The 17,535-nt window shown below is 48.0% G+C and overlaps 1 protein-coding gene across 1 annotated transcript in view; it reads left to right on the forward strand.

The window, feature by feature from the left end:
• The window catches only part of efcab6 (EF-hand calcium binding domain 6), a 177,481-nt gene that overhangs the window by 150,996 nt on the left and 8,950 nt on the right, over positions 1-17,535 (forward strand). The window contains 2 exon segments of the mRNA XM_038781176.1: positions 608-832; positions 14,914-15,129. Of these exon segments, the coding sequence (XP_038637104.1) occupies positions 608-832; positions 14,914-15,129 (441 nt within the window).

Here is a 17,535-nt window from a genome sequence, read left to right on the forward strand (position 1 = left end):
AGCAGGTTGCCTCGCATACTTTGAAAAGTACCTGGATGAGTGCCTGGCACGTCATTCAAGGCTCTTGGCCAAGTACTGGCAAATGGGGGGATTAGATAGGCAGGTCAGATGTTTATCATGCGTCGGTACAGACTCAATGGGCCGAATGGTCACTTCTGCACTGTATTTTATATTGTAATTCTGATTCTGATGGACTGGCAGCTCTTGCTCGGTGGGACTTCTGCCTCTGGGGTCTTAGTTCCAGGGGAAGGCCCACCAGTGGTCTTACTACTGTCTGATTGTCCTGTGGTTTACTGGGCCTTCTGAAAAAGAGGCACTGTGGGGTCTTGCACTGGTTGGAAGTCGAGACTCCCGATCCCTGATGCCACAGCAAGATTCCACCTAATATTGCAGTGGACTTTGTCTTTCATTGTGGATCTGACGATGAAAAATGGAGCAGCATTATTCCATCAATTCGAGGATCAAGTACCTTAGATGTGAAATTGCCATGCAATTGAACCAAATATAAAACTGCCTGTGCAAAAATACATATTTTTGGTTTGCTTCTACAGTCTTGAGTAGGGTATACAATTTAATGTTTATCACTAAAAGTGATTTTATGTTGCAGGCTACCCAGGTGACAGAAGGACAAGATGAAACCACCAGACCAAAGTCATCTCAGCAATTAACAATGAATGAGATTATGTCTCGTATCCGGGATGTTGTCAATTCGTGTCTCTACGCCATTACTCAAGAGTTTGAAGATGTTGATTATGCTAATATAAAAGTCATTTCTAAGAAGCACTTTAAAGAAATATTTTTCAAGCATTTCATGAGCCTCACCGATGAAGAGGTGCGTTCTTTAGGAACAGGAATTATATGTACATGCAGTTCTTTTCCTTTTACTTCAAAGCTTTTATTTTCCTGGGGGTAAATGGATTAATGGGTAGTATGAATAATGCATTTTTAATAAAACGTAAAGGAGGATTTTCTTACATGATTTCAATTCAATTATCACAATATCTTGAATTAAACATCATTGAATTAAGATTTTCTAATGTATTTTTGGTTAACTTTCTGTACGTATATTTAAGAAGGCGAATACAAAATGGCAAAGAGTAATAAGTTCAAGTTCCGTTAATGATCGGCCCATAACTTCCTGATTCCCCAGCTTTGGGTTTTGGAGGTACACAACGATGCGCTGGGGAATCCCTCAAAGAAGCGGCACGATGGCACAGAAGTTAGCACTGCTGCCTCAGAGCAGCAGGGACAGAGATTCAGTTCCAGCCTTCAGTGACTATGTGGAGTTTGCGCGTGCTCCCCGGGACGTGGGTTTCCTTCAGGTGCTCCACTTTCCTCCCACAGTCTAAAGATGCGCAGATTAAGTGAACCTGCGATGTTAAATTGCTCCTTAATGTTTAAAGATGTTCAGGTTAAGTTGAAGAGTTATTGGGATGGGGTGGAGGAGTGGGCCGAGGTGGAGTGCTCTTTCAGAGGATTGGTGCAGACTCTGTGTTATTCCCTGTGTCTGAATAAAGCTCGTAGTCTTGCAGTTGAAGTAGATGCTTTATTTTGAGTTTGTTCTCTCTCCAGCGTATATACTATGTTACATCTGAGCTGCCTGTCTGAGCCCTTCTCACCAGCTGCCATCCCTGTGAAGTGTCGCTGACTTCCTCTTTGTCTCTATACCTCTCCTGTGCTCCCTCTAGTGCTTGCTCAGTTGTATTGCATCTACTTTGACCCCTTGTGTAAATACACAGATATACAGATCACTACATCCCCCCCTTTTCTTCTTGTCGTGCTTGTTGTTGTCTTCGTTATGCTTAATGTTGTTTTTGATGTTGTTCTTGTAGTTTTTGTTGTCGTGCTTGTAGTTTTTGTTGTTGCTGTTGTTCTTCTTGTTTCTGCTGTGCTTCTTGTGGTTTTTGTCGTTCTCGTTGCACTTCATGTTATTTTTGTTGTTATTGTTTCTGCTGTGCTTCTTGCGGTTTTTGTTCTTGTTGCGCTCAATGAGTGTTGGATAATTTGAGTAATTGTCACAGTTATTGGTGTGAGTGTCCTTTGTGGTATCTGCTGTTTCATTGAGCGTTTCTTCTTGAGGATTGTGAGAATGATCTGATGTTGCATTGATGTTGGTGACATCAGTCATTTGTGGTGGATTTGATTCCTTTTCTTTGCTTCCTTGGTGCTCTTCTTCTGGAGTCACTTGTGGTGGATTTGATTCCTCTTTGCTTTCTTGGTGTTCCTCTTCTGGAGTCATTTGTGGTGGATTTGATTCCTCTTTGCTTTCTTGGTGCTCTTCTTTTGGCGTCATTTTAGGTTCACTTGAATCACCATTGATTTCTTTGTGCTCCTCTTCTGGAGTTATTTCTTTTTTTTTTTAATAAACAATTTTATTGAGGTAGTTTTTGGCTTTATAAACAGTTACAGACATCATCAGAAAGGAAGCAAAAAAGGCAAAAATGTGCAAGCATCCACGTACTTTCAATACTTCCATCATACCGTATTGCACAAGCCCGCTCCCCTCCTGCCCGTACTACCCGCCATATTTTCCCTCCTACTCTACTCTACCCCCCCCCCTCCCCCCACCCCCCTGCTGACGCTCACTCTCCCGCAAAGAAGTCAATAAATGGTTGCCACCTCCGGGTGAACCCCTGCACAGATCCCCTCAGGGCGAACTTAATTTTTTCCATCCCCAGGAAACTTGACATGTCCGCAAGCCACCACTCAGTCTTCGGGGGCTTTGAGTCCCTCCACGCCAATAATATTCGTCGCCGGGCTATCAGGGAAGCAAAGGCCAGCACATCGGCCGCTTTCTCCCCCTGGACGCCCGGGTCTTCCGAAACCCCAAAAATTGCCACCCCTGGACTCATCACCACCCTTGTTTTTAGCACCGGGGACATGACCCCCGCAAATCCCTCCCAGTACCCCCTCAGCTCAGGGCATGCCCAAAACATGTGCACATGGTTCGCTGGTCCTCCCGCGCACCTAGCGCATTTGTCCTCTATCCCGAAAAATTTGCTCATCCGAGCCACCGTCATATGGGCCCGGTGAACGACCTTAAATTGGATCAGCCCGAGCCTTGCACATGTCGTGGTCGAGTTTACCCTACTCAGGGCCTCTGCCCACAGCCCATCCTCCATTTCCCCGCCTAGCTCCTCCTCCCATTTAAGTTTCAGTTCCTCTGTCTGGGACCCTTCCTCCCTCATGAGCACCTTATAAATACCTGAGACTCTACCCTCCCCTTCGTCCCTCCCAGAGACTATTCTGTCTAGGATCCCCATTGGCGGGAGGCGCGGGAAAGATGGGACCTGTCTACGAACAAAGTCCCGCAGCTGTAGGTATCTAAAATCATTTCCCCCTACCAACCCAAATTTCTCCTCCAAGCTCCTCAAACTCGCGAAGCTCCCTTCCAGGAACATATCACCCACCCTTCCCGCCCCTGCTCGCCGCCATACTCGGAACCCCCCATCCATACTGCCGGGGGCAAACCGATGGTTGTCGCAGATTGGCGCCCAGACAGACGCCCCCATCTCCCCCACATGCCTCCTCCACTGGCCCCATATCCGCAGGGTCGCCACCACTACCGGGCTGGTGGTGTACTTGGCCGGCGGCAGCGGTAGAGGAGCCGTGACCAGGGCTTCCAAACTGGAGCCCCTGCACGAAGCCGCCTCCACTCGCTCCCAAATAGACCCCGTACCCACCATCCACTTCCTTATCATAGCGATGTTGGCCGCCCAGTAATAATTGACCAGACTCGGCAACGCCAGCCCTCCCTCGCTGCGGTTCCTCTCCAACATCGCCTTCTTCACCCGCGGAGACTTTCCCGCCCAGACAAAGCTCATGATCAGCCCGTTAACTCTTTTGAAGAAGGACTGTGGGATAAAGATCGGGAGGCACTGAAAAATAAACAAAAATCGAGGGAGGATTGTCATCTTTACAGTCTGCACCCTCCCTGCCAGCGACAGCGGGAGTGCATCCCATCTCCGAAACTCTCCCTTCATTTGCTCCACCACCCTGGCCAAATTTAACTTGTGCAGCCTGCCCCAGTCTCGCGCCACCTGGATTCCCAAATACCGGAAATTTTCCTCAACTAACCTAAACGGTAGCCCTCTCAATCTGTTCTCCTGGCCCCTTGCCTGTACCACAAACATTTCACTCTTGACCGTATTTAATTTGTATCCTGAGAACTGGCCGAACTCCCTCAGCATTCCCAGTATAGTTCCCATCCCGGCCACTGGGTCCGACACGTACAGGAGCAGGTCGTCTGCATAAAGAGAAACCCTATGTTCCACCCCGCCCCTCACCATCCCCTTCCAACCCTCTGCGGCTCTCAGCGCAATCGCCAGCGGCTCTATGGCCAGCGCAAACAGCAGCGGGGAGAGCGGGCAGCCCTGCCTGGTCCCTCGGTACAACCTAAAGTACTCCGACACTTCTCTGTTGGTCCTGACGCTGGCCCTCGGGGCCTGATATAATAATTTGATCCAATCCACCAATCCCTCCCCGAACCCAAACCGTCCGAGCACCTCCCATAGATATTCCCACTCCACCCGGTCAAAGGCCTTCTCGGCGTCCATAGCCACCACTACCTCCACCTCTCTACCCGCCGGGGGCATCATTATCACATTGAGCAATCTCCTCAGATTGGCCGCCAGCTGCCTACCTTTCACGAACCCCGTTTGATCCTCCCCAATCACCTCCGGTACACAGTCCTCCATTCTACCCGCCAGTACCTTTGCCAGGAGCTTGGCATCTACATTAATCAGGGAGATTGGCCTGTAGGACCCGCACACCTCCGGGTCTTTACCCCGCTTTAATATCAGAGATATGGTGGCTTGTGACATCGTCGGCGGCAGGGTCCCTCTGTCCCTTGCCTCATTGAAAACCCTCGCCAAGACCGGGCCCACCAGCTCAGAGAACTTCCTATAAAACTCTACTGGGTATCCATCTGGCCCCGGGGACTTCCCCGACTGCATGGCCTTTAGGCCCCCCAATACCTCCTCTACTCTAATCGGGGCCCCCAGCTCTTCCACTCGCCCCCCCCCCAACTGTTGGGAATGTTAACCCATCCAGAAACCTTTTCATCCCCTCCGGTTCTTTTGGCGGCTCCGAAGTATACAGCTTACGATAGAAGTCCCGGAATACCCTATTCAATTCTGCCGGATCCTCCACTTTGTGCCCCCCCTCGTCCCTCACTCTACCTATTTCCCTGGCCGCCTCCCTCCTCCTAAGTTGCTGCGCTAACAGTCTGCTAGCCTTTTCCCCATACTCGTACACCACTCCCCTCGCCTTCCTAAGCTGTTCCACGGCCCTGCTCGTGGATAGTGCCCCCAGTTCCGCCTGTAGCCTCTGCCTTTCCCTGAGTAAAACCTCCCCCGGGGACTCCGCGTGCTCTTCATCTATCCGGCCCATTTCCCTGACCAATCTATCCATCTCTGCCCGGTCTGCCTTGGCTCTATGGGCCCCAATTGAAATCAGCTCCCCCCGCACTACTGCCTTTAGCGCCTCCCACACGGTCGCCGCTGAGACCTCCCCAGTGTCATTCACCTGCAGGTAATTTTTTATACATTTCCGAAGCCTCTCGCAGATCCCCTCCTCCGACAGCAGTCCCACATCTAGCCTCCATTGCGGGCGTTGATAGCTCGCTCCCCCGAACTGCAGGTCCACCCAATGCGGGGCATGGTCTGAAATGGTAATTGCTGAGTATTCCGTGTTCTTTACCTCCCCCCTACAGTCCCTGCTTAACACAAAGAAATCTATCCTGGAATATACTTTGTGGACGTGCGAGTAGAACGAGTAGCCCCTTCCTGTTGGCTGTCCCTCCCTCCAGGGGTCCACTGCCCCCATTTGCTCCATAAACCCTTTCAGCTCCCTTGCCATTGCTGAGAGCCTACCCGTTCTGGGACACGACCGATCCAAAGTCGGGTCAAGGACCATGTTAAAGTCCCCTCCCATTATTAGCCTGCGAGAATCCAAGTCCGGGATCTTCCCCAGCACTCTTTTAATGAAGTCCACGTCATCCCAGTTCGGGGCATATATATTCACCAGCACCACTCTTCTCCCCTCCAGCCTGCCCCGTACCATCAGGTATCTGCCCCCCCTGTCTGCGGATATGCCCTCTGCCTCAAATTGCACACGCTTGTTGATCATGATTGCCACCCCTCTGGACTTCGAGTCCAAGTCCGAGTGGAAGACCTGGCTAATCCAGCCCTTCCTTAGCCTGGTCTGGTCTGACACTTTCAGATGTGTCTCCTGCAACATAATTACGTCCGCCCTCAGGGCCCGCAAGTGCGCGAACACCCGCGCCCTCTTAACCGGCCCATTCAGTCCCTTGACGTTCCAGGTGATCAGCCTGGTCGGGGGGCACACCCCACCCCCCCCCCACCCCGCCGGTCAGCCATAGCCTTTCTCGGGCCGGCCCCTGACCCGTGCGTCGCGCCCTTCCTGGCCCGCCCTATAGCTGCCTCCACCCTCGACCTCCTTTCCAGTGCCTATTTCAAGTCCCTCTCCCGTCAGCAGAACAACCCCCCCCTCCCCTAACCCCATCCCCCGATACCCCCACCCCTGCCATCTACTGGCTATAGCTTTCCCCCCCATCTGACTTCCTTGACTAGCCAATCTGCTAGCCCGGTGACTCAACACTCCGGCGCCTTCCTGTCCCATTCCCCTTGTTTCCCCGCCCTCCTCCCCACCCACTGGGGCAAGCCGGCTCCAGTGTCTTCCGCGAGCTGCACAAAAAGCCCAAACAGGAAAAAAAAAGGGAAAAAACATAGAAAAAAGAGAAAAAGCACATAAATGTCCATGAACAAAGGAAAGAGTCTCAAATGTTCCGTTTGGCCCCATTGGCCCAGCAAACCGTTGAGCAGCAGTCCAGGCACATTCGGCGTTCCTCCCCACAGAAATCCTCGGGCCCTAACTCGTGTCCTTAGGGCCTCCTTTCGGGGCCATCCCCAGGTCCCTCACAAAATCCATCGCTTCTTCGGGCTCGGAAAAGTAGTGGTGTTGACCCTGGTGCGTGACCCATAGCCGAGCTGGGAATAGCAGACCAAACTTCACGTGCTTCTTGAACAGCACCTCCTTGACATTCTTAAAGGCTGCTCGCCGCCGAGCCACCTCCTGGCTTAGGTCCTGATAGATGCGGAGCACACTGTTATTCCACGTGCTGCTCCTGGCGCTCTTTGCCCACTGCAGCACCCGCTCCTTGTCCACGAACCTGTGGAACCTAATCACCATCGGGCGGGGGGGTCCGCCCAGCCGCCCCTGCCTTGCCTGCACCCTGTGTGCCCCCTCCAGCTCCAGCGGTCGCGGAAAGGCTTCGGCCCCCATCAGCTGCTTCAGCAGGTCTGCTACAAACGCTGCAGCATCAGCTCCCTCCGCCCCCTCCGGGAGGCCGACCATCCTCAGATTGTTCCTGCGGACTCTATTCTCCAGCTCCTCTACTCTGTCCAGCAGTCTTCTCTGCCGCTCTTTCAGGCCGTCCACTTCTAGCGCTGCACCCGTTTGCGCATCCGCCTGCTCCTCCACCGCTTCTCCCAGCTCCTTAACTTTAACATCCTGGGCGTCCAGCCTCTGGTTCAGCTGATCCACCGCTTTCTGGATTGGGTCCAAGCTGTCCCGCTTCAGCGCTTCAAAACTGGACTTCATTACCTGGAGCATGTTATCCAGCGCCAGCTGGATTGCTGAGTCCGGGTTCCGTGTGTCCGCCATCTTAGGTCCCAGGTAATTTTCTTCCGGTCCTTGTCTCTGTCCCTTTTTCTCCTTCTTCTTCTGCTTTCTGGAATCCCGCTGTTCCATATGCCGCAGCCCGCTCCTCAGCGCCTCCGCTGCCGCTTTCCTTCGCCCAGCTCCTTCAATTTTACCTCTTGGGCATCTGAAGTGGGTCCAAGCTGTCCCTCCTCAGCAACTCCAAACTTTTTCTTTTTCCCTTTGTCCTGGAGGAAGGAAGGTCCGTGGGTCCGCCATCTTAACCTGCAGGTCAGCTTCCTCCTTCTCTCTCTCTCTCCTTCTTCCTCACCTGCTGGCCTCCACACTTACATCCTCTGCAGCCCGCTCTCCTCCTCTGTTCCAGGCAGCCTTTCTGCCGCCTCCGTAGTCCCGCTATCGCGGGGAAACAGCTGTTCCAGCCGGCCGGAGTGAGAGCCCACCGAATGTGCGGCTCACTCGGACATCGCCGCCACCGGAAGTCTTCTGGAGTTATTTCTGGTTCCTTTGAATCACCTGTGGTTTCTTGGCGCTCCTCTTCTGGAGTCAAAATCATCACAATTTCATTCTTTTGTGGGTCTTGACGCTCCTCTTCTGGAGTCAAAATCTTCACAATTTCATTTTGTTGTGGGTCGCGATGCTCCTCTTCTGGAGTCAAAATCTTCACGATTTCTATTGACGTGGTCTCTCTGGACTCATGAATAGCCCTCCTCTGATCGTTGAGTGCTTCTGTGCAGACGAGCTGAGATCTGTCGGTCTCGCTGTGATCCTGCACATCCTGTCTGTGAATCTGATTTCTTTTTCACTTGTCTCACATACAGTGGGTAGGCATTCAGTGTCTTCTTGTTGGTTATATAAGCTGGGTAGACTGTCATAGTCTTCTTCTGGTGGCTCAAATAAGCTGGGTAGACTGCCATAGTCTTCTTCTGGTGGCTAAAATAAGCTTGATAGACATTCATGGTCTTATTCATGCATGGACTTTAGTATGGAGTCTTGAGTTGCTTCCATTTTGGAGTCTGTCAATGAGCTCTCTGTGGAGTCTTTCATGAATGAAAAATGAAAATTGCTTATTGTCACGAGTAGGCTTCAATGAAGTTACTGTGAAAAGCCCCTAGTCTCCACATTCCGGCGCCTGTCCGGGGAGGCTGGTATGGGAATCAAACCGTGCTGCTGGCCTGCTTGGTCTGCTTTAAAAGCCAGCGATTTAGCCTGGTGAGCTAAACCAGCCCATCGCTCTCTGTGTGGAGCCGTGCAGTGGTCTCAATGTAGAATCTTTCATCGCTCTCTGTGTGGAGCCGTGCAGTAGTCTCGCTGTGGAGTCTTTCATCGCTCTCTGTGAGGAGTCGTGCAGTGGTCTCACTGTGGAATCTTTCATCGCTCTCTGTGTGGAGCCATGCAGTGGTCTCGCTGTGGAGTCTTTCATCACTCTCTGTGTGGCGTCGTCTTCTTCTTGGGTATTTGACAGGTTGCTGTCATCCAATGTATCGACGATCTGCCATGGCATCATGATATTGGATTCATCTACCATGAGTAGAGTCATGTTGCGATGTGCAACCATGTAGCTGATGCTGTGATCAGCAGATCTGAATAACTCAGCCATGTCTGAGTAGGATTGTGTGTACTGTTCTATAGACCAGGGGTTCTCAACCTTTTTTAACCCATGGACCCCTTTTCCTCTTAATTTTTTTTTGTGGACCCCCATAGCCATTCCACAGAAAAAAAAGCTTCTTATATGCGTGGTAAACTAATCCTAAAGTCCATCTACCTTACCATGAGGGTTGGAAACGGATTAGCGGTATTTCCGTACGTTGCCAAACTTATTCTAATATGAAAAGTAATGAAAAAAACTTTTTACTGACTAAATTGAATTAAATTACTCTAAAAATAACCAATTCATATCAAATATACACAGTTTCTAGTGATTACTGTGTTAAATCATTCATTAAACTTGTCAAGGAGAAACGTGACATAAGCGTCAGGTCAACCATGGGTATTTAATAAGCTGCTTCTGTCATTAAAGGTCCTCCGGGCTGTTCCTAGGGGACAATAGCCCGGGCAATCTTCAACAACAACTGTCATTAAAGCACAATAAACCCATTTGTCATCAACCGGTATGGATTTTGTTTTCTCAGAATACAGTACCACAAAAATAAACACAGCAAATGCACCGTTTTGGTTCTGAGCCCCTTCACCCCCTGAAGGTAAATTAGATAGATTATAATCTCTCTTTGACCTTTGTCAGTGCGAGAGAGAGAGAGAGAGAGAGAGAAAGGTGAATATTCATCATGAAAACAAACATTTTCTTCTTCTACTTGATTCTCAGTAATAACAATTGTTCTGAAGTAGAATTGCTCTATGGACCACTAAAATATCACCGTGGACCCCCAATTCGGTATTTTTTTTGTGTGGATTCCCAGTAATGTTACATGGACCCCAGTTGAGAACCACTGCTATAGACAAATCATCTCTTTTTGTTTTGGATTTGTCATTGTGCTCTTCACTTTGGGTGGTGCAGACTGCTTGTTCCAGGGTGTTGTGAAAGTTATTTTGAACTGCTGGTGTGAGTTCAGGCATTGTTCTGTCTTTTGAGGTAAGAAAATTGGGGTTTGCAGCTTTAAAATTCTTTTTTTCGATTTTTGGGCATTTTCCTTTTAAGTGGGTGTGGTCCGGGTCTTGTGATGTCATGAAGCTTGTGACATAAAGTGTAGAAATTGATTGCGCATGCGCCATTAGATTTTCCTTTACTGTGCGTTTTTTCTTCAACTACGCATGGCAGCTTGCGCATGCATTGAACCACCTTTGAACGGTGTGCTCTTTTTGTTCAACTGAACGGTTTTCGCGCAAAACGGATGATTTCAACTGCGCATGCGTGGCTTTGGCTTCCTGCGCATGCGCAGACGCAGAATTTTGTCTTTTGTTCCCAGGAGACTGTTAAATGTGCTCAGACGCCATTTTAAAGTGTATTTCAGTGTTTTGTCCTTGTAAAAAGTTAAAGTTACTTTTTTATTTTAATCTGGACTTTTCAATCGCGATTTCTAGAGTTAACGCTTTCTGTTCTGGTAATGATTGAGTTTTGCATCACTCATTCCCTGTGCAGTTTGGTCTCCAAGCATTGAATGTTTTAAAGCAGCATTGTTACTGGTGTTACAGTACTGTTCAAATTTTTTCAGTATTACTTCGAATTTGGTGCTTTCAAGTAACTAAAGCAATTATAAGTTTCTCTACCTTCATGACCCAGCGCTATTTTAGTTGTGTCAGAAACTGCGTTCAAATCATTAGCTACGATACATATTTGGAACATCTGTTCAAACCTTTTCCAGTTATTACTTAAAGCATCGGTTGTGTTCAGCTGCGGTGGGTTTCCAACCAATTTAATTGAAAGTCTTCCCATGTTGAATATCCGGTACGAGTTTTCTTGCCATTTTGGTCTTTCTTTGTCTGCATACTGTGTAATCTTATAGCAAGCGTTCTGAAATCACCTGGTACCATGTGTTATTCCTTATATCTGAATAAAGCTTGTAGTCTTGCAGTTGAAGTAGATGTTTCATTTTGAGTTTGTTCTCTCTCCAGTACTTATACTATGTTACATCTGAGTTGCCTGTCTTTGTCCTGCTCACCAGCTGCCATCCCTGTGAAGTGTCGCTGACTTCCTGTTTGTCTCTATTTATACCTCTCCCGTACTCCCTCTAGTGCTTGCTCAGTTCCAGCAGTGTACCACAGGGATCAGTGCTGGGTCCTCTGCTATTTGTGATTTAAAAAAAATAAATGACTTGGAGGAGGGGGCTGAAGGGTGGGTCAGTAGATTTGGTGATGACGCCAAGATTGGTGGAGTAGTGGATGAGGTGAAGGGCTAGTGTAGGCTGCAAAGAGACATTGATAGGATGCAGAGCTGGGCCGAAAAATGGCAGATAGAGTTTAACCCTGATAAGTGCGAGATGATTCATTTTGGTAGGACAAATTTGAATGCGGATTACAGGGTCAACGGCAGGGTTCTGAGGAATGTGGAGGAACAGAGAGACCTTGGTTCATGTCCACCGATCTCTGAAGGATGCCACTCAAGTGGATAGAGCCGTGAAGAAGGCCTAATAGTGTGTTAGCGTTTATTAACAGGGGGCTTGAGTTTAAGAGCCGTGGGTTATGGTGCAACTGTACAGGACCGTTATGAGACCACATTTGGAGTATTGTGTGAAGTTCTATGTGTGCAGGTTTATAAGATGATGAGGGGGATAGATGGAGTGGACATTCAGAGACTATTTCCTCAGTGGATGTAGCTGTTACAAGGGGGCATAACTATAAGGTTCAGGGTGGGAGATATAGGAGGGATGTCCGAGGTAGATTCTTTACTCAGTGGTTAGGGTGTGGAATGGACTGCTTGCTGTGATAGTGGAGTGGGACACTTTAGGAACTTTCAAGCAGTTATTGGATAGGCACATGGAGCATACCAGAATGACAGGGAGTGGGGTAGCTTGATCTTGGTTTCGGTCAAAGCTCGGCACAACATCGAGGGCTGAAGGGCCTGTTCTGTGCTGTACTGTTCTATGTGTCTATGTGTCTACATTGACCCCTTGTGTAAATACACAGATATACAGATCACTGCAGACTCGATGGGCCGAATGGCCTCCTTCTGCATTGTAGGGATTCTATGAAGTTCCCATGTAAGGGTTTGCTCCGCAGTTGCCGAGAAGTGTTAAATTCCTCAGGATAATAGTGCTGGGTTGGGAACCGTCCAACAGAAGTGATTTAAATCGCTAACTTTGGATGGTTCTTCTGTGAGTTCTACCCTGATAGTTACTCTGAAAGAGTTAAAGAATTAGTGGGAAAAAATTAAGTTATTTTTTTATAAATTTAGTGTACCCAATTAACTTTTTCCAATTAAGGGCAATTTAGAGTGGCTAATTCACCTACCCTGCACATATTTTTGGGTCGTGGGGTGAGACCCACGCAGTCACGGGGAGAGAACAAACTCCACGCGGACAGAACCCAGGTCCTTGGGGCTGTGAGGCAGCAATGCTACCCACTGCACCACCATGCTGCCCCTGAAAAAAGTCACTTCTAACTCCAGAATAACTTTGAAAAATCTGAACCCAGGCTCACACGGGTCCCCAGTGGACCCACCACCCTGCCCCCTCCCAGTCCAACCCCTTCCCCATGCGAGCCAGTCTGAACCCAACTCCTGACTGACCCCCCCATCCCACCGTCCGACCCTACCTACCCCACCCGACCCACCCCCGTCCCGATGCAGCTGCTGCTGTCTCAAAAAGCTTGAGTGAGGAAGGTTGGGCGAGACAGGGGCTTTGGAATCTCAGCATGATTAAATCTGTCAGGCATGGTAATCTGCCAGAGATTGCCACTCTGAGGAAGTGCTTTGAATCAATGATTATAAATGTGGAAATAAAAGGCATTGTGAAAGGATGGAAACCACAGGAAAGGTCAATACTAACCAGTAGAAATGACTGTACTGGCTGTCTTGATAGTTTGATGTTGAACTGATTTAATCCCTAGTCTGAACTAGCCAATCTCTGCAATAACAGGAGTTTCAAACTCCTATACTATTTAGGGGAATAAAACCAACAATACAGTCATCCATAATGGGAAGTACACATGTATGAACACTAGGTGAGGATGTACTTGTTGTCTTCCATATGTTGATATTGACCAACACACCCTTAGGAAAGAATGGACAGGGGGGTGGAATTTTCCCATAGTTTTTCAGAGTGTCAGGCTCTGACTAAAAATTGACATGTATGTTGTCAGATGCACTGTCGAGACTTCAGGCCAGATCTTGACCTACTCTGACGAAAAAACAAAATCAGAGGGCGAGATTTACGCTGTCAGTCTGGCGGGGCTGGGCCTGATAGTGTCATGATATGCAAACATACAACCAATGAACGCTCAGAATAGGACACAACCAATGGGCAGTCAGGACACTCAGAGATGGCATCACCACAAGGGGGCATGACATAAACACTATAAAAGGGATGAGGCACTCACTCCCTGCCTCTTTCCACAGACAGACATCTAGAGAGTTAGACAGGGTTGATCAGCAGCATAAACACCAGCACGTGGCTCAGAGCAAGCTGGTACAGTTAGACTGAGTTACTACGGTTATATTAGCAGAGAGGAACTCATTTGAGAACTGTGTTAATAGTTCACTAAACACGTTGAACTCACTTCAGAGTCTGGAGCATCCTTTAGTTAAGACTACATCAAGTAGCAGCCTGTGTTATCCGAAGCAGCATAACACAACAGATAGAGCCAGCAAGACTGGCTCCACAGAGATCAGGGCACCGTCTTCAAAGGGTACCCGATCAGAACAGGATAAACTACCCCCCCAACCCACCACATTTTCAGGGGCTCTTCGCACATCCCCACCCCCACAACCAACATGGCAGTATTGCCAGTGCTCCTCCCCTCATGGCCTGCTCCACGCATTACTGCAAGACCTCCCCTTAATGCCCACTCCATGCATTACTGCAAGACCTACCCTTAATGCCCGCTCCACCCTCCCAATGCAAGTTCCCCCCAATCAATGCCTGCTCCCCTGGCCCTGCCAAATCCTCCCCTTCAGAGGCTTCAGCGCTATGACCCTCCACCACACGTAACAGGAAACCTATCCCCCAATCCCGACTCATGAGATTTTGTACCCACTTCGTCGTTCTCGCTGGCAGTGAACATGGGCGCAATATCGCTCCCAGGGAAAGTATCACCAGGCAGCTGTCACCTGAAGAGTGTGTGCCAGGATCAGTCATCACTTTCAGAAAAGATGGGCAATGTATGTAACATTCATTGTTCTTTTTGCAGAAATATGCAAGTCAGCAGCATTGATGTAAACTGAAGTTTGATTATGTGTTTTAATGATGAAATAATAAGTGATCGAAATCTGTCTTCTAGAAATTCACAAATGTAAATATCCAATGTAGAAGTTCCAAAAACTGGTGACCAGGGACTAACAACAGTAGATGTATATTAGCAGTAACTGAGCATCTCTTACATGCTGTGTCTCTGTGAGAGACCCTGTGCTCCTGACACGTGACCACTTTTATACCCCCATCATTCCAAAATCCAGGTGGCCACCTGGTCTACATCCAATATTAAGTTAACTTCTTGTAGCTTTGGGTTGAATTTTAAGCGGTTTATAATTTTCTTTGATGTCACACTTATCACCATCAGATAGATTACATTTTATTGAAAAATAAGTTAGAGTGTAGTATTTAAATTCACACTTTCTTTCAGTTTGAAAACCTATGGAATCATTTGCCAGTCAATGATTTTGGGAATCTAGACTACCACAAATTTCTGAAACAATTCACTGGACAGTCGTTGGATGCGCAATCAAAGGGCAGTCAAGCAACATCGCCGGCAAAACCATCATCAGCTGCACCTGTGAGTCGGCCTCCTTCTGAAGCTAGGTATCCCAAGACTGCATCTTCCACCCACAGTGATAGCAAGGTAACAGCAAAAGCCATTTGTTTATCGTTCTGATAAATCCATTGGACAACAAATCTTACAATGGCGCATCTTGCAGAAAACAATGTTAATTGGCTTTTTAACCTCCCTACTCATAAAGCATTAATTTTTCAGCACCAACAGATCTCTTACAGCTTAATAATAATGAACACCATTGATGTATCATTATTTTTCTAGCAATTTTAGGCTTGCTGATTTTCTTTTAAATTATACCTAATTTGTTCTTCATTTAGATCTTTAGTTAACTACATGGCTTTCTGCAACTTTTCTGTAACTGCAGTTTGCATGCAGTTCAGAAATATTTGATAAAAGCCGGAAAACTAATTTTGAGAAAAGCTATGTTGAGAATTTTGTAGATCAGCCATTGGACTAGAAATGAATGTCAACTACTAGCAAAATGATGATGATAAATCATTCGCAAGTGATGAAGTTGCTTTGTTAATCCAGCTCCAAATTAACATGAATTAACATGGGCAGCACGGTTTTGACAAAGAGTCATTGTACTCGAAACATTAGCTATTTTCTCTCCCTACAGTTGCTGCCAGACCTGCTGATATTTTCCAGCATTTTCTCTTTAGTTTCAGATTTCAGCATGCACAGTAATTAGCTTTTATTTTTGCACAGTGGTTAGCACAGTTTTGCAGCTTGAGAGTCCCAGGTTCGATTCCCAGCTTGGGTCACTGTCTGTGCGGAGTCTGCACGTTCTCCCCGTGTGTGTGTGGGTTTCCTCTGGGTGCTCCAGTTTCCTCCCACAGTCCGAAGATGTACATGTTAGGTGTATTGGCCATGATAAATTGCACCTTAGTGTCCAAAAAAAAGGTTAGCCGTGGTTACTGGGTCAAAGTGCTTTATTTACGTGGAGTTCAGAGGTACAACTGTGGCTATTATTTGATGGGGCGGGAGTGTGACTTGTAACAAAAAAGAGGTTTTTAGGCATATTGGCTTCTAAATATTGGAAGCATTTAAGGATTAAAAGCTTGGCATTATAGTGTGTTTGACTGCAGTGGTCATGTTTTTAAAAAGGATTTTGTTTTGTAAAGGCCTGAGAGCTTCTCAGAAGGTGAAATTGACCAAAAGAATGTGGTTGACTGAGGAAGTTCTGAGGGATATAATGTGCTTTGCAGCCTGCAGAAATAATTTGTTTTTCAGCTGGAGATTTGCGGTCATTGCTGGGTGGAGCCAAGGAATGCAGAGAGGCAGTTAGTTTTTGGAGAAGACTTTGGGAGATAGAGGAGCTGAATTCTGATCTGCCTGACCCTGAATCCACAATTCTCTCACAGTAGGGTAGTTATAAAGGAGTAATAACATGCAAAGCAGAGAAGTCTTATCTGGGGATATAACAATGGTAACATATCTCTGCCAGTGCCTACGTTCACTCGTGCCCACTAGGTGCATATAGTTCTTACCCTTCTTCACCCTCCCGCAATTTATAGGTATATCCCCAGGATCCACAGCTGAGGTTGAGGCGGCCTGCTGACTTCCCATACCTGTTGCCTGAGATTACCTTGGTGGATATCTCCTGGGAGGCCTGGGCCTTGAGCGTCTGAGCCTACTTTCGGGCTGCATGCTGTGGTGATATGCCTTTAAATAATATCAAAGAAGATTCCAACCAATAGGTGGTGGTGCAGACACCATGCGGTCTCATGACCGTGGTCATGTGACCAGGGACTCCACTATAAGTGAGGACACATCCGGCCATCAGCAGATAGTTGTAGGAGATGGTAGTAAGACATACAGGTGAACAATTGTGCTAGGTGTAGTTCTAGAGGAGTACAAAGAAACTCCATGAAAACTTGCTCTGTAACAGATCGCTATCTTACCACATGCGATTCAATAAAGATCCTGGTTTGGACAAGTCAAGGTGTTTGGTGGAATCCTTTGCAAGACATTGAAGACCAAACACAACACACCGTGATGGAATGCTGCCTTCCCTCGACTCTGGAGGTGTGTCACTCACAGGGAAGAGGGTGTCAGATGGGCTGAATAGCCCAGGGTCTCGTTGGCGAAAGGCGCAACTCCAGCAGCTCTGGGCTGACCGGCCCCAGGTCATTGGCTAGGGGCTCAGTAGAGTCCTAGGCTCTGGCATCCTTCCAAGTGCCAGATTCCTGGGACATCCCTTCCTCCTCCACCTGCTGTGGATGTTTAGCTGTGAAGTGGTCGCTCATTGGTGAGTCTGTGTGTAATGTGTGTGCAGAGTGCAGTGGAAGACATTAGGACGCAGACTTACTCTGCCTGCATGAAGGTCATTCAGCACTCTTATCGAGTCCTCTTATGGAGTAAGCTGACACTAAATATTGCTGCCACTACCTCCCAGGCAGGGGTGGTGACCTCTCCTGATTGACAACTGAACAATCACAGAGGATATTACGCCTCTGCTCCACACTATCA

This window comes from Scyliorhinus canicula, chromosome 20, assembly GCF_902713615.1.
Source record: "Scyliorhinus canicula chromosome 20, sScyCan1.1, whole genome shotgun sequence".
Classification (NCBI taxonomy): domain Eukaryota; kingdom Metazoa; phylum Chordata; class Chondrichthyes; order Carcharhiniformes; family Scyliorhinidae; genus Scyliorhinus; species Scyliorhinus canicula.